At 49.5% G+C, this 24,261-nt stretch overlaps 1 protein-coding gene across 1 annotated transcript; it reads right to left on the reverse strand.

The window, feature by feature from the left end:
* Positions 1-899: 899 nt before the first annotated feature.
* On the reverse strand, positions 900-22,508 carry TBR1 (T-box brain transcription factor 1). The gene is given in 9 exon segments (XM_060777819.2): positions 900-2,194; positions 2,279-3,004; positions 12,390-12,451; positions 15,766-15,924; positions 16,232-16,243; positions 16,245-16,354; positions 18,732-18,847; positions 18,849-18,884; positions 21,526-22,508. Coding segments are annotated over 9 exon segments (2,475 nt in total). The 3' UTR covers positions 900-1,923.
* Positions 22,509-24,261: the final 1,753 nt, after the last annotated feature.

Below are 24,261 nucleotides of genomic sequence, written 5' to 3' on the forward strand. Positions count from 1 at the left end.
ACTTGGGAAACTGCAAGTCGCTTCTGGCGTGAGAGAATTGGCCGTCTGCAAGGACGTTGCCCAGAGGGACACCTGGATTTTTGATGTATTATTCTCCCTGTGAGAGGCTTCTCTCATGTGCCCGCATGGGGAGCTGGAGCTGACAGAGGTAGCTCACCCGCGCTCTCCCTGGATTCGAACCTGTGACCTGTCGGTCTTCAGTCCTGCCGGCATAAGGGTTTAACTCATTGCGGCACCGGGGGCTCCCTGGTGTGGCACTTTCACTCTTCCCAGACCACAAAGCCCAGGCTTCCCTCTCATTGGGCCAAGTGGGGTCAAACTGCGTTCACTCCACAATGCAGGTGCTGCCGCAGAGCAGGAATCCTGACCAAAGCTCCTTCCCCGTTCACACTGGCTTACCTGGGAGTCAGTCCGCTGAAGGCTGCGAGGCTCGCTTCCGAACCAAGAGAGGAAAGGAAAAGGTTGCCTCAAGGGAAAGCACAGCTTCCACGACAGGGGTGCATTGGCCTCTCTGGGCCAAAGGGAGCAGAGCGTTGGTGACTGATGGTGAAGGGAAAAAGCAGGAGATGCTGAGCTATTTAGCTGCCTATCCATTGCTTTTTAGGGAGAGCTGCTGATAAGGGGCAAAGGACCCTCCCAGCACTGGATGGAGCCCCTTCCTCACATCTCAGGCAGCAAAATGCCCTGCCTGTCGCTGCTGGAGGCCTGCCTCACCCCTTGGAAGAAAGCATGGCTATGCCACTCCTTTCCTATTTTTCCCTACAAGAATGGAAAGGGAGTATTCTCTGGGTGTATGGACTACACTGTAGGATTAATGCAGTTTGACACCATTTCATGCAGGCATGGGCAAACTTTGGCCCTCCGGGTGTTTTGGACTTCAACTCCCACAATTCCTACTAGGAATTGTGGGAGTTGAAGTCCAAAACACCTGGAGGGCCAAAGTTTGCCCATGTCTGATTTAATAGCTTTGGCTCAATGCTGTGGAGTCCTGGGAGCTGGAGTTTGGTGAGGCACCGACACCCTTTGGCAGAGGAGGCTGAAAACCTTGTACAACTACAAATCCCAGGATTCCACAGCATTGAACCACCTCAGTCAAAGGCCCCAGCCACACTGCCACATTAAACTGCATTATCAATGCATACACTGCATTGAACTGGGATATATAAATCTACACTGCCATATAAAACAAGTTCCATGCACTTGATCCGCATTTAGACCTGACCAAAGTGGTGCCAAATTGTGTTAATTCTTTCACTCATTAGGCCTCAGGCAAAGCAGTTAATTTGGATCTAGCGACCAACTGAGATAGCGCTGAAGAGGATTACATAGATAGGGCCACCAGGCTGGCTGTACACTGAAGAAATGAATGCAGCTTGGGACCATTTTAACTGGCATAGCTCAGTGGTATGGGAAAATGGGAGTTGTAGCTTGACAAAGTCTTGAATGGCTGCCAAAGAATGCTGGTGCCTCCTTTCACCACAGCCAACTCCCTTGATCCTATACTTTTGAGCCATGGCTAAACCGCATTCCAGTAAAGCACTGGTTCCCAAGCTTTGGTCCTCCAGGATTTCTGGGATTTCTGGGAGTTGAAGTCCAAAACACCCGAAGGTCCAAAGGTTGGGAATCAGTGCATTAAAGTGAAAGAACATTGGAGGAACAGGTGGGCAGCGGCTGGATTGTTCAGTGGCGCCATCCCTTCCACAAGGAAATGCGTTTCAGGGCGGCTTTGGCGCTCTTTTCCTGCGCGCGTGCGCAGAAGACAGAAAGAGAGAAGAGAAGAGAGCGGGATTGCGCGTGCGTAGAGGAGAGAAGGGGCACTCGCCCGAAAGAGAGGGAAGGGAGGGGGCGTGGAGAGGTGAGGGGAAAGAGGGCGGGGAAAGTGGGAGGGGGCGTGGCCGGCGCATCGCCCCGCCCCCTGACCCTCTAGCTGTGGGCGTAGAAGCCGTAGTAGCCGATGTCCTTGGCGCAGGAGGCGGCCTTGTCGCAGTCCCGGGGGGCGGCCAAGGCCGGCTCGCTCTTGAGCGGCGAGGAGCTCTCGGAGGCCGGGGTGCCCGCGGGGGAGAGCCGCCGGCGCTTAGCCTGCTCGTAAATCCCAGAGTCGGTGGAGTCGATGGACTTGATGGAGGAGGGCGTCTCGATCCAGCTGGAGTCGGACAAGTCCTTGGGGGGCTTGGAGTCCTCTGGGGGCGGGGGCCCGGAGGCGGAGGACGAGGAAGAGGAGGAGGAGGGCGGGGCCGGAGGGGGCGGCGGGGGCGGGGGAGGCGGGGCGGGCGCGACCAAGGGGGAGCGCTCCGGGGGCGCCAGGCTCTCCACCTCCTCGCCCCCTCCGCCGGGCAGGTAGAGGTTCCCCCCCAAGCGGGCGCCGCCGCCGCCGGTGGTCCCTCCCGAGGAGGCGTTGGGCCAGCACGAGAGCGACTTGGCGCAGTACTGCGGGGGGCTGCGCGCGCCCCAGCCCGAAGGGTCCGGGTAGTAGCCGAGCGGGCGCGCCGTGCAGCCGGCCGCCTGCAGGGGGAGCGCCTTCACGCCGGCCGCCGCGTAGGACAGCAAGGTGGCCGCGTTGCCCGCCAGCTCGCCCGCCGGGTCGTAGGCCGAGGCGGCGGCCGAGGCGAAGTCCAGGCGGTTGTTGGCGGGCGTGACGAACCAGCGCTGCGGAGAGGGCGCGTTGGGCTCCTCGGCCTGCTGCGGGGAGAGCAGCCCGTTGGGGTGGGGCACGCCGCGATCCGGGACCGGCCCTCCGCCGCCTCCGCCTACTCCCCCCGCCACGCCGCCGCCTCCTCCGCCGCCGCCTCCTCCTGCCGCCCCTCCGCCGGAGTGGTGGTGGTGGTGGTGATGGTGGTGGTGGAAGCCGCGGGACTTGGCATAGTTGCTGACGAACTGGTCCTGGAGGAAGGAGCCCGCCGCCGCCGCTGCTGCCATGGCGTAGCGCGCCCCCGGCACCATCTGCGAGCGCGGAGAGTCCCCCGGGGACGGCGTCAGGCGGTCCATGTCGCAGCCCGTGTAGATCCTGCCGGGAGGGAAACAGGACAGCGCCGTGAGACGCAGCGCACAGGAAGCACGGCGGAAAAAGCTGGCCGCGCGCGAGGCAGGCAGGCAGGCAGGCGTTGCTATGGGAGGCCTACTCGCCCCGGCCCAGCCTGCCTCGCAGTGCGACCATGCCATGCAGTTCGAAGTCAGCTTCGAATAACGGCATCAGACAGGGAAAGGGCCCATCTACACTCACCATAAATATTATGGCAGCCACCTTATCTGACGCACAGTAAAGCACAACAGAAGCCTAGTCGCCTTGCTATGAGAGGCCTAGTCGCCTTGGGTCAGCCTGCCTCGCAGTGGGACCACTGACAGGGAAAGGGCCCATCAACACTGACCATAAATATTATGGCGGCCAGTTTATCTGGCACACAGTAAAGAACAGCAGAAGCCTATGAGAGGCCCTGTTTATTTATTTAAAACATTTAGATTCTGCCCTTCTCACACCGCAAGGGACTCAGGGCAGAGCACAGCATATCATAGAATCAAAGAGTTGGAAGAGACCTCATGGGCCATCCAGTCCAACCCCCTGCCAAGAAGCAGGAATATTGCATTCAAATCACCCCTGACAAATGGCCATCCAGCCTCTGCTTAAAAGCTTCCAAAGAAGGAGCCTCCACCACACTCCGGGGCAGAGAGTTCCACTGCTGAACGGCTCTCACAGTCAGGAAGTTCTTCCTAATGTTCAGATGGAATCTCCTCTCTTGTAGTTTGAAGCCATTGTTCCGCGTCCTAGTCTCCAAGGAAGCAGAAAACAAGCTTGCTCCCTCCTCCCTGTGGCTTCCTCTCACATATTTATACACTTCTATCATATCTCCTCTCAGCCTTCTCTACTTCAGGCTAAACATGCCCAGTTCCCTAAGCCGCTCCTCATAGGGCTTGTTCTCCAGACCCTTGATCATTTTAGTTGCCCTCCTCTGGACACATTCCAGCTTGTCAATATCTCTCTTGAATTGTGGTGCCCAGAATTGGACACAATATTCCAGATGTGGTCTAACCAAAGCAGAATAGAGGGGTAGCAGTATAGATGGGCCCTTTTTCTGTCAGATGCCACCATTCAAATTGCACTACCTGGTCCCACTGCTAGGCACATATATATATGGCAAATATTCAATGCCGGGACATAAAACCATAAATATATACAAATATTAAAATTACACATCCACATTAAAAGTTGCTTCATTGCACTGCCCCAAAGGCTTGGTCCCACAGCCAGGTCTTGACCTTCCTTCTGAAGGACAGGAGGGCGGGGGCTGATGTAATATTGCCAGGAAGGGAGTTCCATAAAGGGGGGGGGGGCAATAACTGAGAAGGTCCTGTCTCTCATCCCTGCCAAACGTGCCTGTGACTGGCTGACCACCCAGAAGATCTTAGGCCTAGTCACTTTAACCCAGCCTGCCTCGCAGTGGGACCACTGACAGGAAAAGGGCCCATATACACTGACAGGAAAAGGGCCCATCTGGTGCACAGTAAAGCATGAGAGACACCTAGTCAGTCACCTTGCTATGAGAGTCCTAGTTGCCTCAGCCCAGCCTGCCTTGCAGTGGAACCACTGACAGGAAAGGGGCCCATCTACACTGACCATAAATATTATGGCTGCCACTTTATCTGCTGCACAGTAAAGCCTAGTAGTTGCTATGGGAGACCTACTCTTCTTGGCCCAGCCTGCCTCGCAATGAGACCATGTAATGCAGTTGGAAGCCAGCATCGAATGATGGCATCTGACAGGAAAATGGCCCATCTACTCTGACCGTAAATATTATAGCTGCCTTGCTTTCTGTCATTCAGAAAAGCACTATGAGAGGCCTAGGTACCTCCGCTCAGCCTGCCTAGCAGTGGGACCAGGTAGTGCAATTTGAATGGTGGCATCTGACAGAAAAAGGGCCCATCTACACTGACCATAAACATTATGGCTGCCTCCTTATCTGGTGCACAGAAAAGCACAACAGAAGCCTAGTCCTTGGCGGCCTAGCAGCCTCTGCCCAGCCTTCCTCACAGTGCCTTCATCTTGAGGAGGAAATACAACTGCTGGGTCAAGGCAAGCCTGTATGCCTTTCATGAGGGAGTTGAGGTCCAATCTCATCTAAAAGGCCTGCCTTGAGCCTAGTCTGAGGGTGCTTCTACACCAGGGATGGGCAGACTTCGGCCCTACAGGTGTTTTGGACTTCAACGCCTACAATTCCTAACAGTAAGCATAGAAGTTCAGGATTTGGACTTCAACAGGAGTTGAATCCAAAACACCTGGAGGGCTGAAGTTTGCCCATGCCTGGTCTACACTGTAGAATTTAACTGCCATGGCCCACTGCTATCCTGGAAGCTGCATTTTTCATGGTCTTTAGCCTCCTCTTGCCAAGAGTGCAGGTCCCTCACCAAACTACAAAACCCAGGATCCCATAGCATTGAGCCATGGCAGTTCAAATGGTGTTGGACTGCATTCATTCTCCAGTGGAGATGTAACCCAAAGTAGCAAAGTGAAACAATGCAATGGAAAAATCTAATAAGGTTCTGTCCTGTTCCCTCCACATATCTGTACACACTTCCTGTAAAGAATAATTTGGATGTGCTGGGAGGGTCTTCATGGGAACATTGAGGATAATGTAAATTGGGCTGGACTGCCTCAGGAATTGCTTGCAACACACTAAAGCCAGCTTTGAATGATGGCTTTAGTGTGTACAAATATGTGGAGGGAACAGGACAGAACCTTATAATCCCAAAGAGGGATCAGATTGCCAGGTGACATAACAACAGGACTCCAGTCCCTTCTGTTGTTGTATAGAAGCAACATCTCATTGGGAGAGCCATAAGCTCCCCAATACCCACTAAAAATCCCTCTTCTACACAACTGAGAGCCACCAGTTGTATGACACCGGAAAAGGGGCTGAATCCCCACTCAGCCCTGGAAAGCCACTGTCTGACCTTGGGCTAGTCACACTCTCTCAACCTCAGAGGAAGGCATGAGCAAACTTAAAGAAATCTTGCCGTGATATGTTAGGGTGTTTCTCCTCCTACCGCAGCGTTTTCTTGGCAAGATTGGTTCAGAAGGGGGTTGCCATTGCTTTCCTCGGAGGCTGAGAGAGTGTGACTCGCTGGAGGCTATCCAGTGGCAGGGATTCAAACTCTGGTCTCCAGAGCCACAGTCCAACACTAAAATCACTTCGCCACGGGTCCCTCTACATCCAGAATCAATGCAGCTTGACACCACTTGAACTGCTACGGCTCACTGCTGTGCAATCCTGAGAGGTGTAGCTTTACAGGGCTTTTAGTCTTCCCTGCCAAGGACTGTTGGTGCTTCACCAAGCTACAATTCCCATAATTGCATAGCCGATGAAGTGGAGTCAAACGACCTTCTACAGCAGTGGTTCTCAACCTGTGAGTCCCCAGATGTTTTGGCCTTCAACTCCGAGAAATCCTAACAACTGGTAAACTGGCTGGGATTTCTGGGAGTTGTAGGCCAAAACACCTGGGGACCCAAGGGTTGAGAACCACTGCTGTAGAAGGTCGTTTGACTTTCGCTAAAGGCGTAAGCAGGGGCCCTGAGGGAGTGAAGCCCATTGAGCACAACCAATCCCACCTTCGTTCACTTAATTCTCTTGTGCGAACGGGCCCCAAGTCTACGTGCCTTTGGGCTGCAATGCATTTGCGTGAGAGAGGAAGTCACGAAAAACAGTTTCCAAAAACCACGGGTACAGGAAGGAAAGAATACAGGGCAAAGGGAACCGATTCAAAGCACCCTCCGTGTTATGGATCAACGCAAAGCGGGGAAAGCTATCCCTTTCTGAACGAAAAGCGACCACAATATCCCAGGACCACCCCTGCTCTTAAACACCAGCATCGTCTTTGCCAGCATTTGGTTAATGTTTGTTGACGTTTTGATCTAGCAGCTACCCACAGAAACATAGGGAATTGAGTCTGCAGAGAAAGCCGTGCAGGCAAAGTGTACATCTGTCTCCTGGTTAAGGAGATACAACAGACTTAAAATAATAATAATAATAACAATAGCGACAACAATAACAATCCTCCTCCAAGGGATCCTAAATAGTGAAAATCCTCCTCCTCCTCCCAGGGAAATCCGGCATTCCTGCCTCCCCCGCCTCCCCCTCCCGTTTCACCCTAAGCCCGGGACCCGGTTGAAATAGGAAGCGAAGCCTAGAGCTTCAGACAAGGCAGCGCACCTGGAGATCCAGAGGGGAAGAGGGTCGCTGCCTGGCTTGGAGCCCAGAAGCCAATCAACTGAGTCCTCGTCTGCTTGATAACTAACCCAGACAAGGAAAGATTGGATTATGTCAGGTTCACTAAAGTCACACGTCCCAATAGTTGTCTTTTCAAATACTTCTTGAATGTCTTTCCCCTCCTAAGCCTTCCCTTTCAAGAAGAAGAAAAACGAGATGGAAACTCTCCCTGTGGTTAGGGTTGTTTTCGGCTCTGAAAGACTTCCTCTGGAGGAGAAGGAAGCCAGCTTAAGGGGAGCCCCAGTCAGAATGAGGAAAGGTGCTTCTGAAGCGATGCAGTCGTTTTGGGGAAATCTCCCCAGATTCATTCTGCCTTTCTCCTTGGCCCCATCTATACTGACCATTTAACGCAGGTCGAAGCTGGCTTCAGACTGCTGCGGCCAGACAACAAACTCCCAGAAAGAAAACCCATAATGCGCACCAGTGCCCTATGGTCTATCCGGGCCTTAAACTGGGTCCAGGATCTCCCATATAATCATCTGCATGGGGAAACTACTTTGATCAATACCGGTTTGAAACTGCATTAAATGGTCAGCGTAGGTGGGGCCTGGAGCCTAAACTCGGGATTGTTTCCATTGGTGGGATTGAAATATGGAGCCACAACCAAGCCTTGGAAGCGGGCTTTGTAATGAGCGGGATGGAGAACAGCACAGACTACACGGTCCTTTTTAATCCGGCTGCATTTGCTAACAATTGGTTGCTGTATTTATTTAAGCGACTTTAGCTACTAGTCCCACAAAGGCTAGAAAGAGACGCCCGGAATCAACTGGTGAGCTCCCAAGAAGTGAACATTGAAGTGAATCCATTTGCTTCCATGGCTGGCTGACAGTGTGACCTATATTATATGGTCAGAGTAGACCCATATAATGCAGATTAATGCAATTCCAGTGGACCAGTGCTGGGATTTCAGCCATAGACTTGTAACAAGCTGCGACTTGTGGGGATGGGGGACAGGGCCTTCTCTGTTGTGGCCCCTCTGCTCTAGAATTCGCTCCCCAGAGAAATTAGGCAAACCCCCATCTTGGCAATCTTTAGGAAGAGCTTGAAAACTTGGCTGTTCCAGTGTGCCTCCAAGGAATTATTAACTGAATTATAACCCCTGACCTGGCCAAATCCTTCATAAAATGCCCTGGGAAGCACTTTATTTTCTACCTACTAGTGCAATTAAACCCTACTTTGGTCCCTCTGATCCCCTGCCCAGATGCATTACATTGCCTTCCTCACCCAGTGTTTTAAACTTTTAATCCTTGCTACTGGCCCTGACCACTGTGATTTTTTTCTGGGTTTAAATTATTGTGAATTGACATTGTTTGTACTTATTTATATTGTTTCTTGTATTTTATTTTTATATTTTAATGTCGTTATATGTTGTTTATTTGCATTGCTGTATTGTTGGGCTTGGCCTCACGTAAGAGGCCCCGAATCCCCTTGGGGAGATGGTGGCGGGGTATAAAGAAAGTTGTTTATTATTATTATTATTCCAGGACAATGCAAGGTGCATAGAAGGAATATAGATTGACGGTACTCTAACTGCCATGGCTCGATGCTATGGAATCACGAGAGCTGTAGTTTTGCAAGGTTTTCCCTCTTCTCTGTCAAAGAAGGCTGGTACCTCCCCAAACCACAACTCTCAGAGCTCCAAAGCATTGAGCCATGGCAGCTAGTGGGACTTCTTTCGGTGTTTCAACCTTCAACTGAGCCCATCTCTCCCTTTCTCTGCCTTTTAATTTCTGATCAAGGGAAACTAAGGCGATATTCCCAATGTTTTTCTGAATCCGAGAGAGTGTGACTTGTTCCAAGTTCCCCAGTGGCTTCCCGTGCCTCCAAGATTGTACTCCGGCTCTCAAAGCACTACTACACTAAGCGGGCTCTCTCATCTTCCTGGGTCCTGATTTTTCAATTCGAAGGGGCAGCTTTTAGTAAATGAATATGGTGAATAGGTTGTTGTGAGTTTTCCGAGCTGTATGGCCATATTCTAGAAGCATTCTCTCCTGATGTTTTGCCTGAGCTCCTTCTATTTGCTCCAGCTCCTCATGCGGGGACATGAGAGAAGCCTTCCACAAGGATGATAAAAACATCAAATCATCTGGGCGTCTCCTGGGCAATGTCCTTGCAGACGGCCAACTCTCTCACACCAGAAGCGACTTGCAGTCTCTCAAGTCGCTCCTGACACGACCAAAAAAAAAATCCTCAGAGGTTGTGAGGTCTGCGACAAACTAGAAAAATTGGGTTTATATATCTGTGGAGTAATATCCAGGGTGGGAGAAAGAACTCTTATCTGTTCGAGGTAGGTGTGAATGTTTCAATTGGCCACCTTGATTAGCATTTAATGGCCCAGCAGTTTCACCCAGCATTCACATTTTCCTAGTTTCCAACAGACCTCACAACCTCTGGAGATGCCTGCCATAGATGCAGATGAAATTTCAGGAGAGAATGCTTCTGGAACAGGGCCAGACAGCCCGGAAAACTCACAACAACCCAGTGATTCCAGCCATGAAAGCCTTCGACAATATGGCAAAGGTCTACAGTGCAGGATGAGAGCAGTTTGACTCCACTTCAGCCACCATGTTTCAATGCTAGGGAACCCTGTGAGTTTTCACTCTGCTGAAAGGACAGCTCCCAGGATTCCATAGCATAGACCCAATTGGGGAGGGGGGGGGGGTGATGAAACTGTATTTATTCCACCGTGCAGAGGCAACCCAGGACTGCTTTGCCCAATGCCAATGTGAAACTGTTTGACGTTGTCAAGACCTGAAGTTAGCACCGGTCAAGAAATGCAGACTGAGCCTCCTAAAGAGCGATCTTTTGCTCTTGTGAGAATAAGAAAGGCTTGAATTACCCAGAGAGCTTTAGGGCCTGACAAAGACTTCTGGGCAAGCAAGGAATAAAAATAAAAAATACAGGCAGTTCTTTTTGCTTTATTTATTTATTGCTGTTTTGACCATACTTTGAAAACGTGGTTTTCAATCGGGTTTACATTATAGATTTGGGGGGGGGGGGGGGGAGTTAGGGGAGATAGGGCGGGTTATAAAGAAATTATTATTATTATTATTATTATTATTATTATACTGACACAAAAACACAGTATGACACAGCAAATGAGATATATATGCTGAATTTCGCATTATTATTATTATTATTATTATTATTTTAACAGCGCTCCATGAAGTCATGCTGGTCACATGACCTTGGAGGTGTCTACTGACAACGCTGGCTCCTCGGCTTAGAAATTGAGGTGAGCACCGACCCCAAGAATCGGACACGACTGGACTTAATGTCAGGGGAAAACCTTTACCTTTGCCTATTATTATTATTATTTGATTCTCAGTGCAGAACTGACCTATTGAATCTATTGTGTGGTATTGGATCGTGCAATCCAATGGGTTTAAAGTGAGAATTGAAAATGCCTCCATTAGGTAACTCTCAACTCACTTTCAGTCCACTCTCCAATGGCTGAGGATGATCAGGAATTTTCGGGAGCAAAGTACAAAGAATTATTTTGGTTTTAATAATAATAATAATAATAATAATTCCTAGACCCTTGGGAAGTGTCCTATTAAATACAACAGCCAGCATAGTGATCTTGTTTGCTGTGTACTAATCTTGTTATGTATCAAATGATAATAATAAGAATAATATAATGAAGAGAACTGAGGCCTCAACATGATTATTATTATTATTATTATTGGCCGATGGTGGGTTGCTTATTTATCTGTGTACCGCTCGCTTAATTTAAAGGAGATTGACATGACTGACATGTTCATGACTATTAGCCATGTTTGCTGGGCAGGCAAAGGGGCTCAATTCTAAACTCCTTTTCAAGCGAGGAGGCTGCTTACACGTGTCAAAACAGGACCCCCCAATGTGTTTCCTCTGAGGTTAATATTCCCATTACCATGGGACCCCTCCCACCGAAAGAAAACAGCCGCAGACACCTCTGAGGTGGCCATTGGGTGAGCGTGTGCCTTCAAGTCGCTTCCGATTTACAGAGACATTACCGAGGGGCGTTTTAGGCACACGTGTTCAGTGTGTGTGTGTGGGGGGGGGGGGTACTTTCACCTTCTTCTGAGGCTGAGAGATGGGATTTCCAAGGTGGGGGCTGAAACTCTGGACTCCAGAGCATTCAGCCACCAAACTAGGCTGGTCTTCAAGGTGAATTCGAATACAGTACTGCAAAGCAAACCCATTTGCCTCAAGTCAGGATAAGAATTCCGAGTGGGCATGTTTATCTGCTTCTCCCATATTATTTGATTATTTATCATATATAATATAAGATTATCTGTTTATCCCAGTGTAGATTTAAATAATCCTGTTCAAAGCAGATAATCTGTCATCATATCCTTGAATACAGGGCAGTGTAGATCCGGCCTAAGGTAGAAGAAAAGAACTTGACTTCTATGCCCCCCTCTTCTCCTTGCCTAGCCTACCTCACAGGGTTGTTGTGGATAGAAAACTGCGTTAGGATAGGATGGTGAACTAATCAGATTTTCCTCGCCTATCCCCCCCCCCCCCAAAAAAAAACCCGGAAATGTTTTCAGTATAGAATCATAGAGTTGAAAATACTGGGATGGGATGGGATGGGTGAAAAGAGTGCTTTGGTTCTTCCTGCCTGGCAGAATGGGGTTGGACTGGATGGCTCTCCTGCAGCTACTTCACCACACTAGAGAATGAATCCACTTTAAATGCGGTTTCTGCCTCCTGCAGAATTCTGGGGTTTGTCGTTTAGTGAAACTGTCAAAAGCTCCTCCATAATTCTGCAGGAGGCAGAAACCGCATTTAAAGTGGATTCATTCTCTAGTGTGGTGAAGTAGCTGCTGGAGGGCCATCCAGTCCAACCCCATTCTGCCAGGCAGGAAGAACCAAAGCACTCTTTTCACCCATCACATCCCAGTATTTTAAATCCACCCTCCCAGACACCTAACCGAGCAAACCCCACGCTCTGCGTCAAGTAAGAAAAAGGTGGAAAACACGCCTGGCCACATTTGGAGGGGAGGGGGTGGTTCCCCCCAGGGGTGAATCACTTTTTCCTCGGGAATCCTACATCTTCCTTCCTTCCCTCCCTCCCTCCCCCTCGAGACCTTTCCCGAGACCAAGAGAAAGAGCAAAAGGACCGGCGTGTCCTGCGCCACTTACGTGTCATAGTTGTCTCGGAAGCCTTTGGCGAAGGGGTTGTGATCTATCTTGAGCTGAGTGATCTGGTAAAAGAAGGAAAGGAAAAGGGTCTCAAATGCGGAGCTTCCGATGGAGGGCAAACAGACGTCCTGCTTCGGGAAAGGAGCAAATAATGGCCAGGAAGGGAGCCAAAGAAGAGCATTGAAGGGACGCAGACATCCCTCTCAGTCGCCCTTTTCTGCGGGGAATGAATAGTAAGAGGAACCGGGAAAGGGTTAGAAATCTTCCCCCAAGCCTGAGAGGTTTATTTCTTGGTCGCTCTTTTGTGGATGATGGGTTTTGTGGTGTTTACGCATGGCCCATTCGCCTGGGCCCCGCAGTCGTTTCCACCTTATGTCTACCTTTAGGTCTATTTACAAATTTTGCTATTTAAACTTTGGGTACTACATTTTAAAAGCGTTGCTTTCAGCTCCTTTTTGCAAAAGCAACTCTAGATCCCATCCAAACTCTGTTTTCGCTGCAAAACGTTTCAGGCGCTATCCTGGGGACACATTTTGTGCATCTATACTGTTCGAATTAATGCACTTTGATACCACTTTCGCGCGATGCTATGTCACTGGGAGAGTTGTCCGTTTGCAAGGCCTTTAGCCTTGGTTGCTGTGAGTTTTTTCGGGCTGAATGGCCATGTTCCAGAAGCATTATCTCAGCCTGGAAATCTCACAGTGATTCCGGCCATGTAAGCCTTGGGACAACACATAGTCTTTAGCCCTCTCTGCCTGTGTCTCACCAAACTGCAAATCCCTGGATTCCGTTGCATCGAGCTGTGAAAGTGGGGTCAAACTGCATTAATTCGACAGTGTCGATGTATTTAGTTGAGACGAATCGATCTCGACGCCCGTCCCGGGTCCCAATCCTCAATCTGAAGTGACACCGAGTTCCCGCCAAAACCACCAGAACTGATTTCTCAGGCCCGAGCGTTACCAACCCCGAATGGCATGGAAACCATTTCAAAAACTTCTGTCAGGAACCGAAAGCCCAGTTTGGGGGGGGGGGGGGGGCTATCACAATCAATCCAAGGGAGCCATTCCCCACCGTCCCTACTCAGAGGCCCCGGTATACTGAATGAAATAGGCCTTACTCCCGAGTAAAGTGTACAACTACAAAGTCCTGAGAACCCCCGCGCCCTGCGTTTGGATTTACGCAACTGCGGAAATACGCACCCAACCCAGCCAGCCGGAAAGACTGGAAGGGAAGGCTTCTTCTGCCATGAGTCCCTCCACCAAGAACTAGAGAAAAGGAGACTCAGTCCCTGAATCCTGTGTGTATGCCATTCCTACTAGGATTCGTTGGATTTCCCAGAGTTTCATGAGGTTTACTCTGGGCTGGGACTGGCCATAGGATTCAGGCCAATCTTTCAACGATTTAAAAAACAGCCATTACTATTGGGGAGCCCTCATGAATCTCTATCCTGCGAGGAAGGCGGGATACAAATAAATAAAAATAACAATGAGATACAGGAGACATGTTAACTATTCAGCTCTCCATCGTCGCCTTGCTCAGAGGCAGGGTTTGGGGAGGTTTATAGGCCACTGTGTTGGGACCAAGGAGAAATCCCTCCGTCCTCTCCACAGCCTTTTGCTTGCCAATGTTGAACACACACACACCTTAAGACAGGATCTCTCCCATTTGACATCAATCCATCAACCCATCTACCGATCCATCATCCACCTATCATCTCTCTCTCTCTGTCCAATCCATCTACTTAACCTACTTAGGCATTCGTCTCTCCTTTAAGAGAATAAAGTGGGGTATAATAATAATAATGATAATAATAATATCCATCACTCTCTATTTCTCTTTCTCTCCATCCATAAGCTATCTATCCATCCATCTCTCCTTTAGGAGAGGAAAGTGAGATAAAGAGTAAACAGAACCATAAAATAATAATCTAATCTATCCATCCATCCATCCATCCATCCATCTCTCTCTCTCTCTATCGTTAACTGTCCATGCCTCAATCTATTAATCTAGCTATCCACCTATCCCCCCATTCATCTATTTCTCTGCCACTTGTCTATCCATGCACCTGTCCATCCTTTTACTTGCCTACCTATCCAACTATCCCATCCATCTACCTATCAACATATCCCTCTTGCCCCTCTGTGCATCTATTATTATTATTATTATTATTATTATTATTATTAGATACACAAGATTAGTTCACAGCAAGATCACTATGCTGGCTTTTGTATTCGCTCACACGCCCACACTTCCCAAGTTGTTGTTGTTGTTGTTATGTTTATTTATACCCCGCTTTTTCATACCTCTCTTTTTCTCTCCACAAGGAGAGTTAAGGCTGCTTACACTAAAAGCATTCAAATACCTAAAAGAATCCCACACCTTGTGGAGCAGAACAGACAACTCCGCATCTGTATGCTTGTCCACTGTGCCCTGCCTCATGTACAGAGGAAGAGTTGTTGGAGGCTACAGACAGTGCCATTGCTGTTGCCAGTTTTTGGTCAAAGGATATTTAGCCGCCTGCGCTCCTTCTATTTTTATCAGTTTTATACTAATTAATGCAATGCTTCGATAGGAAATAAATATATTTCAATACTATTTAAAATCTATACATATAGACTGGGGGAGCGGGGTGAGCTCCTGCTGTTAGGCCCAACTTCTGCCAACCTAGCAGTTCGAAAACATGCAAATGTGAGTAGATCAATAGGTACCGCTTCTGCGGGGAGGTAAGGGTGCTCCATGCAGTCATGCAGGCCACATGACCTTGGAGGTGTCTACAGATAACGCAGGCTTAGAAATTTAGATGAGCACCAATCCCAAAGTCGACTTTACTAAATGTCAAGGGAAACTTTACCTTTTATTGATCTATCTAATGTATCATCTATCCATGCACCTACCTACCTACATTACCAATTTGTTGTCGAAGGGTTTCATGGGCGGAATCACTGGGTTGCTGTGAGTTTTTCGGGCAGTATGGCCATGTTCCAGAAGCATTCTCTCCTGACCTTCGCCTGCATCTATAGCAGGCCTCCTCATTACCAATTATTTTAAATTATCCAGAGTTAAGTCATCAGTCCTTAACTCCCACCTACCCCATCCAACCATCTTTCTATCTCCCAGCCCATCTGTCCATCCCATAAATAACCTACCTATCCATCCACCTATCATCCATTCATCTATAGCTCTATCAGTTCATCTACCTAATCTGGGAACAATTCAAAGAAAGAAAAGTGGGGAGGAAGCAAGTGGGGTGAAATATCAGGAGCCCCCGTGCTTTCCTAGCCCCGGGCCCGCTTTGTTCCTGGCTCCGTCGCCCTCCAAAGCATGTCCCCCCCGCCCCCCGTCCCCGCTCCTCTCTCTCCCCCTTCCCCTTGTTTACATCGGTGTTCTGGTAGGCAGTGACGGCGATGAACTGCGTCTCGGGGAAGGTGAAGGTCTGGACGCGGCCGGGCTGGCTGCTGTCCTCCGTGCCGTCCTCGTTGACTTCCACCACGTGGAGGCGAGGCTGGTATTTGTGGAGCGACTGCAGGACCACCATCTGACACACCGGGAGTAGGAGCAGAAGCCGAGCGGGGAAGGGAGACAGACAAGGAGGAGAAGAAAGAGATGGGAGGCGGCCTGCTTCTTGGAAAGAAAGAGAGCGCTCTCCGCTCGGGGGAGAGGGAAGGAGGGCTCCCCCTTGGCAGCCAGGGCTAGAATGGAGCCCCTTCCCCATCTTTGTTTATTTTAGAGAGAGAGAAAGAGAGAGGCCGGATTGGGGCCCGCGTGGAAGAAGGGCAGGGTCTGGGAGGGAAAGGGTTTCCTCTCGGGTCCCCCTGACTCTGGGGAAGGAGGCCTCCACTGACCTGGCCGTTGTGTGTTGGAGGCGCCTTTGTTGTTGGTCAGGCTTCAGCTTCCGAAGGAGATCTCCTGGCGCATCCAGTGGGCGCCCGTGTTGGGGGAGTCGGGGTGCATGTAGACCCGGTTGCCTGAAGGGAAGACAGGCCGAGACAGGCACGGGGGAGAGAGTCTCAAGGGGAACCACGAAGAATACAGAATATCAAAGAGCCAGCAAACCAACCCACCCAGAAGCCCCTTCCTAATCCTGCAGGGAGAACTTCTGCAAAATCATCTCTCTATCAATTAAACCCTTGTGTCGGCAGGACTGAAGACCCGACAGGTCGGAGGTTCCAATTCAGGGAAAGCGCGGGTGAGCTCCCTCTGTCAGCTCCAGCTCCCATGCGGGGACATAAGAGAAGCCTCCCACAAGGATGGCAAAACATCAAAACATCCGGGCGTCCCTGGGCAACGTCCTTGCAGACGGCCCAATTCTCTCACACCAGAAGCGACTTGCAGTGTTTCAAGTCGCCCTGAAACGAAAAAAATCTATCTATCCATATCACATTACCTTCCAGCGCACTCCCCCTCCACCATTGAGGCAGTAGGTTCACACCCCCCCCCCACGAATAATAATAATAATGAATATAATAATAATAATAATAATAATAATAAATCAATAATTCCGCTTGGATGGATACCCATAGCGACCTCAAGATCTGAGCCCCAAGGCGCCTGTGTCCCTGAGATACAATCAGTCTGGAGTAAACTAAGCGAGCCCTGCTTGCGGGATTGCCCTCGGCCTGCAACTCCGCTCGGATGCGGAGGACGAGGCAGATCCGGTTTCAACGCAACCCAGCGGTGTTTTCTCGCTTGTGTTGAGAAATACTGCTGGCGGTCAGCGTCCGTGCTTGCCAATATTGACACCCACCAGCACACACGTTTGGAGAACAATCCCAGGCCTCTCTTTCTAGCACTCATCTCTCCTCCCTTCGCAATCATTCTATCTACTTATCTATCTGGCATTTTTCTTTTGACAGATGTACTTTCCGATTTACCCATCTACCTATCACTCGACCTTCCTATCAGTGTGTATGTAGATCTCTCCATTCATCATTTCATCGCTCTATGTCTATTCCTCACTCTGTCACTCTGCTTTCCTATCAATATATCTACTTATCATTTCCATCGCTCTATCGGTCTTTTCCTCATTCTGTCACTCTTGCCTTCCCCATCTACCTGTCTTATCTATCTATCTATCTATCCATTAATCCATCTGTCTATGTCTATTCATACTTTTATCACACCGCCTTCCTATCTACCTGTCTTATCTATCTATCGTTCTATCCATCCATCCATCTACCGTTCTATCTATCTAATATTTCTTTGTATCTATCAATTAATCCATCTGTTAATGTCTATTCATAATTTTATCACCCCGCCTTCTATCTACCTGTCTTATCTATCTATCTGTCTATCTATCTATCTATCTATCTATCTATCTATCTATCTATCTATCTATCGTTCTATTTAATATTTCTATTTATTATCAATTAATCCATCTGTCTATGTCTAGTCCATAATTTTATCACTCTGCCTTCCTATCTACCTGTCGTATCTATCTATTTATCTATCTATCTGTCTATCTATCTGCCTGTCGTATATCTATCTATCTATCCATCTATCTATCTATCGTTCTATCTATCCATTATCGTTCTATTTAATCATTCTATTTATCTATCAATTAATCCATCTTCTGTCTAGTCATAATTTTATCACTCTGCCTTCCCATCTACCTGTCTTGTCTATCTATCGTTTCTATCTATCTATCTATCTATCTATCTACCTACCTAGCTACCTACCTACCTACCTACCTATCTACCTATCTACCTTTCTACCTACCCATCCATCCATCCATCCTTCCATCCATCTATCTATCTAATCTTTCTATCTATCCATCCATTAATCCATGTCTATGTCTATTAATAACTTTATCTCTCTGCCTTTCTATCTACCCGTCCTACCTATCTACCTATCTATTAACCCCTCTGTCTGCCTATCTATATACTTAACTAACCTCTCTAGCCATCTCTCGAATTTGGAACCATTGGAATAGCAAACAAACCAACAAAAGGAGCCAGAAGCGGGGGAAAGGAAGTCTGGAAAACAATACAAACAACCCCCGTGCTCTGTGTCCCTGTCGGCATCTTTTTCTGGCAGCTTCCCCCTCTTTTCCTTCCTTCCTTCCTTCCTTCCTTCCTTCCTTCCTTCCTTCCTTCCTTCCTTCCTTCCTTCCTTCCTTCCTTCCTTCCTTTCTTCCTTTCCTTCTTTCCTCCCTCCCTCTTCCCTCTTTCCCCTTTCCCGTCCGCCGAGTGTCTCCCAATTAAGCCTTCGCACTCGGGCGCAGGGTGTGGGGCGCGTGTGGAAAGGGAGGGGGGCCGGAGGGGAAATGTGTTAATTAGCTTTTCTTTTTTGCAAATCCCGAAAAGGAGAAGAATAGCCGAGGGAGGCCGGGCTTGCCTCGCTTGCCTTGGACGTTGGTGTCGGCTTTGCCGCAAGGGACCCATTTGCCGCCTTGGAAGCGCCAGTGGTTGGGGTCGGCCAGGATGACGTCCACGAATATGTTTTAGTGGGCCGTGGGTCCAGGCCGAAATGTTGAAGCTCAAGAAAGGGAACATGCGCCTGTTTCCAGAGAGAGAGAGAGAGAGAGAGAAACGGGGAGGGGGATTAAATGAAGAAAGGGAGCGGTTCCAAATATAACAATAATAACAACAACAATATTTCCCTTTCCTGGAGATCCTTTGCGCTTCTCTGGTGGATCGAGTGCATTCAGCGTCGCCAAAAAGGGCGTTTTGGAGCCCCCTCTGCCCGCCTTTTGTTGCCCTCGGCTGAGTTTCAGCCGGGCTAGCAGCATGAGGGAAAGTGGCAATCAGGAGCCAAACAGGAGCCGCCTTTGGGCACCTGAAGTTCCTCCGGGGAGAAGGACTAACGTGCCGCCGATCAGTCTGTCTCTTTTGGGCGCCGGTCCCCTTCGATCAGGATCCCTAGGAAGCGGGGACTAACTGGGAGGCCGAGTTGGGCTAGGAGCCCGAAGGCTGGCTAATCTACTGATAGAATAGCTAAGGACTATGATAATGGTCGCACTAATTGGACAATCTAATGGTCGCACTAAAGTCTGGTAAACCTAATGCTGACAGAAAATATTAATATTAATAATAACAATAATATGTGTAGCCGAAGGCTTTCATGGCCGGAATCACTGGCTTGCTGTAGCGTTTCGAGCTGTATGGCCATGTTCCAGAAGCATTCTCTCCTGACGTTTCGCCTGCATCTATGACAGGCATCCTCAGAGGTTGTGAGGTCTGTTAGAAACTCACAACAATCCAATGATTTTGGCCATGAAAGACTTTGACAATATATATTATTGTTAATGTTGTCCTTGTTATTATAATTATAATAACAATTGTTACTATTGAATCATAAAGTTAGAAGAGACTACAAGGGCTACGCAGTCCAATCCTCTGCCATGCAGAGAAATACATTATTGTTGCTATTATTGTTGTTGCTATTATTATTATTATTATTATTATTATTATTTGAAACACAACAAGACGAGTACATAGCAAACAAGATCACTATGCTGGCTGTTGTACTGGATCACACGTCGGACACTTCCCAAGTGTCTCGGACTGTGTGATGTATGTGCAGATCCCAGTAAGGTGGCCTCTGCAGGTGGCAGATGGCAATTTTGTCAGCGCCGATTGTGTTTAAGTGCAGGCCAAGGTCTTTAGGCACTGCACCCAGTGTACCGATCACCACTGGGGACCACGTTGACTGCTTGTGCCAAAGTCGTCATTATTATTATTATTATTATTATTATTATTATTATTATTATTTTACTGACACAAAAACACAGTACGACACAGCAAACGAGACATATATGCTGGATTTCGTATCACAAAACCGAAAGTCGAACACTTCCCAAGTGTTTAGGACTGTGTGATGCATTATTATTATTGTTATTTGCACACAACAAGATTAGGACTCCGCAAACAAGATCTCTATGCTGGCTGTTGTATTGGATCACACGTCGGACACTTCCCAAGTGTCTAAGATTGTGTGATGTCTCCGTGAATAATGCGTGCAGATCCGAGTAGGTGGCCTTTTGCAGCTGATAGATGGCAATTTTTGTCAGCGCCGATTTGTGCTTAAGTGCAGGCCAAGGTCTTTAGGCACTGCAGCCAATGTACCTATCACCACTGGGATCACATTGACTGGCTTGTGCCAGAGTCTATTATTATTATTATTATTATTATTATTATTATTTTACTGACACAAAAACACAGTATGGCACAGCAAACGAGATATATATGCTGGATTCGTATCACAAAATCACAAGTCGAACACTCCCAAGCGTTAGATTGTGTAATGTATTATTATTATTATTATTATTATATTATTATTGAATCACAAAGTTGGAAGACACCACAAGGGCTATGCCAGTCCAATCCTTTGCCATACAAGAAAAAAATCATTATTGCGGTTGCTGTTATTATTATTATTATTATTATTATTATTATTATTATTATTGAATCACAAAGTTGGAAGAGCCACAAGGGCTATGCAGTCCAACCCTTTGCCATGCAGGAAAAATTCATTACTGCGGTTGCTGTTATTGTTGTTGTTGTTGTTTGAAACACAACAAGATGAGTCCACAGCAGACACTCTGCTGGCTGTAGATTATTATTATTATTATTATTATTATTATTATTATTATTATTATTATTGAATCATAAAGTTGAAGGGCCATGCAACCCAACCTTCTGCCATGCAGGAAAATTCATTTGTTGTTGTTGTGGTTGTTGTGGTTGTTGTTGTTGTTGAATCATAAAGTTGGAAGGGCCATGCCGCCCAACCCTCTGCCATGCAGGAAAATACATTATTATTGTGGTTGCTATTGTTCTAGTTGTTGCTATTCTTCTTCTTGTGGTTGTTGTTGTTATGATGAGCAGAAGGAGTCCTCTCAACAAGCATCTCGGGAAGAAGAAAAAAAGCATCCCCGCGGAAGTCTGTATCTTCAAACACGAAAGTCTCCGCTCAAAAGCAAAGCGGCGGCGGGGCGAAGCAAAGACTATAGAAAAATATACCAAAAGGTGGGGAGGAAATCATTCTTCCTCGACGGGTTGCGTGATGGAAACGGCAGAGAGGAATCAAAGGGGAAGAAGAAGAAGGGGAAGAGGGAAAGAAGGGGAAGTGGGGCGCCGTCCAGGAAGAGCGGAGGGAGAGGGGAGGCTGCTGCTGCTGCCTGGGGCCGGTGCCTTACCTGCCTTGCTTGGTAATGATCATCTCGGTCTGGTGCCGGTGGAACTTGAGCCAGAGCGGGCGGTTGCAGAGGTAGACCTGCGCCTTGCCCGGCACCAGCCCGCCTTGAGCAGCGGCGGCGGCGGCGGCGGAGGGGAACTGGTAGAAAGGCGAGCCCTGGTAGCTGGAGGGTCCGTACTGCTGCGGGTAGGGGTATCCCGCCGATGGGTAGCCCTGCGGAGCGCCCGCTGCCGCTGCCGCCGCTGCCGCCGGGTTGGCCAGGAGGCTGTTGTAGGCGCCGTTGCTGAGCGCCGGGTGGTGCGCCATGTAGCGCCCGGGGCTGGCCAGGGAGAAGGCAGCAGCCGCGGGGTTGTGCTGCCCCGGGTAGGGAAACATCGCGGCGCACGGAGGAGGAGGAGGTGGCGGAGGAAGGCTGGAAGAGGAGGAGGAGGAGGAAGAAGAGGAGGAAGAAGAGGAAGAGGAGGAGGAGCTGCCGCTGCCGCCGCTGCCACCACCGCGAGCCACCGGCGAGGAGAGCAAGTAGCGCTCCGCCGTGGCTCCATCGAAGGCGGGACGGAGCTGGAGCGGGTCCTGGCTGTCCAAGGCGCGCGGCTGGTGCTGTTGTGCTTGCTGCTGCTGCTGCTGCTGCTGAGATGGAGGAGGAGGAGGAGGAAGGAGAGGAGGAGGAGGAGGATGCTGTGGTTGCTGCTGGGCGTCCCCTGGCGGGTCTTTGGAGTCATCGAAATTGTCCGCCTCGGCCTGATGCGGCGGCGGCGGCGGCTGCGTCATCGCCGGCCCCCTGGCGAGCTTCCGCAGAGGTGAGCCCCGCTCCAGGTTGTCAGAGGAGGGAGGAGGAAGAGGAGGAAGAGGAGGAGGAGGAGGGGGAGGAAGAGGAGCCTCGTGCACAGCCAGCTCTGGGTACGACGACGACGCCGCCGCGCTCAGTTGGAGGAAGCGCTTGCAGAGCATCCCCGACGGAGGCGACAGACAATGCTCCAGCTGCATGGCCAAAAAGAGGGAGGAAGGGAGGGAAAGGAAGAGAGAGAGGCACCCCCTCCTCCCTCTCCCCTTCCCCCTCCTCCTCCTGGGTGTGTGCCTGTTTGTTTGGGGTTTGGAAAGGTTGCGGGGAGGGAGGGTGTTGCTGCTTTTTTGGATGGGGTTTCTCTGGTCAAGGCCACCGGCCCTTACTCTTCTTCCTCACCCTCGAGTGAGCATGACAAGGAGTGGAAAGGAAAGCCCAGCTTCCCCGCCAAACTGGTCCCAAAGTGAAGCCACGCATCCCGTGCTCCCTCCCTCCTCTTTTCCTCTCTCCCGTCTTCTTCCCACTTTTTCCTCTTCCTCTCTTTCGCTTCCTCCCTTCCTCTCTTTCCCTCTCCCTCCTCCTCTCCTTTCTCTCTTCTCTCTCATTCCTTTTCTCCCTTCCTCCTCCCCTCTCCCTCCCCTTTCTCTCTTCTCTCTCACTCCCTTTTTCTTTCTCCTTCTCCCTCCCTCTCTTTCCCTCTTCCTCCTCCCTTCCTCCTTCCCTCTCTCTCTCCTTTCTCTCTTCTCTCTCAATCCCTTTTCTTTCTCTTTCTCCCTTCCTCTTTCCCCCTCCCTCGCTTTTCTCTCTTCTCTCTCAATCCCTTTCTCTTTCTCCCTTCCTCTTTCCCTTTTCCTTCCAGTTTCCCTCTCTCCCTCTCTCTTCTTTCTCAATCCCTTTTTCTTTTTCTCCCTTTCTTTCCTCCTCCCTCCTCCCTCTTTCCCTATCCCTCCTCCTCTCCTTTCTCTCTTATTCCCTTTCTCCCTTCCTCTCTTTCCCTCTTCCTCCTCCCTTCCTCTTTCCCCCCTACCCTTTCTCTCTTCTCTCTCAATCCCTTTTTCTTCCTCTTCCTCTCGTCCTTTCTTTCCCCCTCCCTTCTCCTTTCCTTTCTTTCTTCTCTCTCAATCCCCCTTTCTTTCTCTTTCTCTCTTCCTCTCTTTCCCTATCCCTCCCCCTCCCTTTTCTCTTTTCTCTCTCAATCTCCTGTCTTCCTCTCTTTCCCTCTGCCTCCCTCCTCCCCTTTCTCTCATCTCTCTTAATCCCTCTCTCTTTCTTCCTTCTTCTCTTTCCTTCTTCCTCCTCCCTCGGTCTCCTGCTCTCCCCTCCTCCTTTCTCTTTTCCCTCTCAATCTCTTTCTCTCTTCCTCTTTCCCTCCCCCCTCTCCTTTCTCTTTCTCAATCCCTTTCTCTTTCTCTCTTTCCCTCTTCCTCCTCCCCCAGTCTCTTTTGCTTTCCCTCCTCCCCTTTCCTTTCTCTTTTCTCTCTCTTTCTTCCTCCGTTTCTCTACCTCCCTCCTTTTTTCTGTCTCTCTCCGCCTTCTTTAACTGCTCTTTCTTCTTCTCTTTCTCTAATTCCTTCCTTCTCTTTTTTCCCCCCTTTCTTTCCTTGTTGGTTCCTCGCCCCGCGCAGGCAGCCCCTCCTGCCATTCGCTGGCCGCAGAGAGTAATTTAATTAGGGGGACGTTAATGAGGATAATCACCTGGCTCCCGGTCGCCACCGCCGAGGCCAGTGGAAGCAGGGAGCCCTGCCAGCCTCACAGGGGGAACCTCGGCCTCGTGGTATTGGGGGGAAGAGGGGAAGAGAAGGAAGGAAGGGAAGGAAGGAAGGGAAGGAAGGAGGGGAGAGAGAGAAGGAAGAGAAAGGAGGGAGGGAAGAGAAGAAAGGCATAGTTGGAGGGAAGGAAGAGAAGGAAAAGAAGGGAGGGAGGGAAGAGAAGGAAGGAATAAAGGGGAAAAAGAGA

The sequence above is a fragment of the Anolis sagrei genome, chromosome 1 (assembly GCF_037176765.1).
Source record: "Anolis sagrei isolate rAnoSag1 chromosome 1, rAnoSag1.mat, whole genome shotgun sequence".
Classification (NCBI taxonomy): domain Eukaryota; kingdom Metazoa; phylum Chordata; class Lepidosauria; order Squamata; family Dactyloidae; genus Anolis; species Anolis sagrei.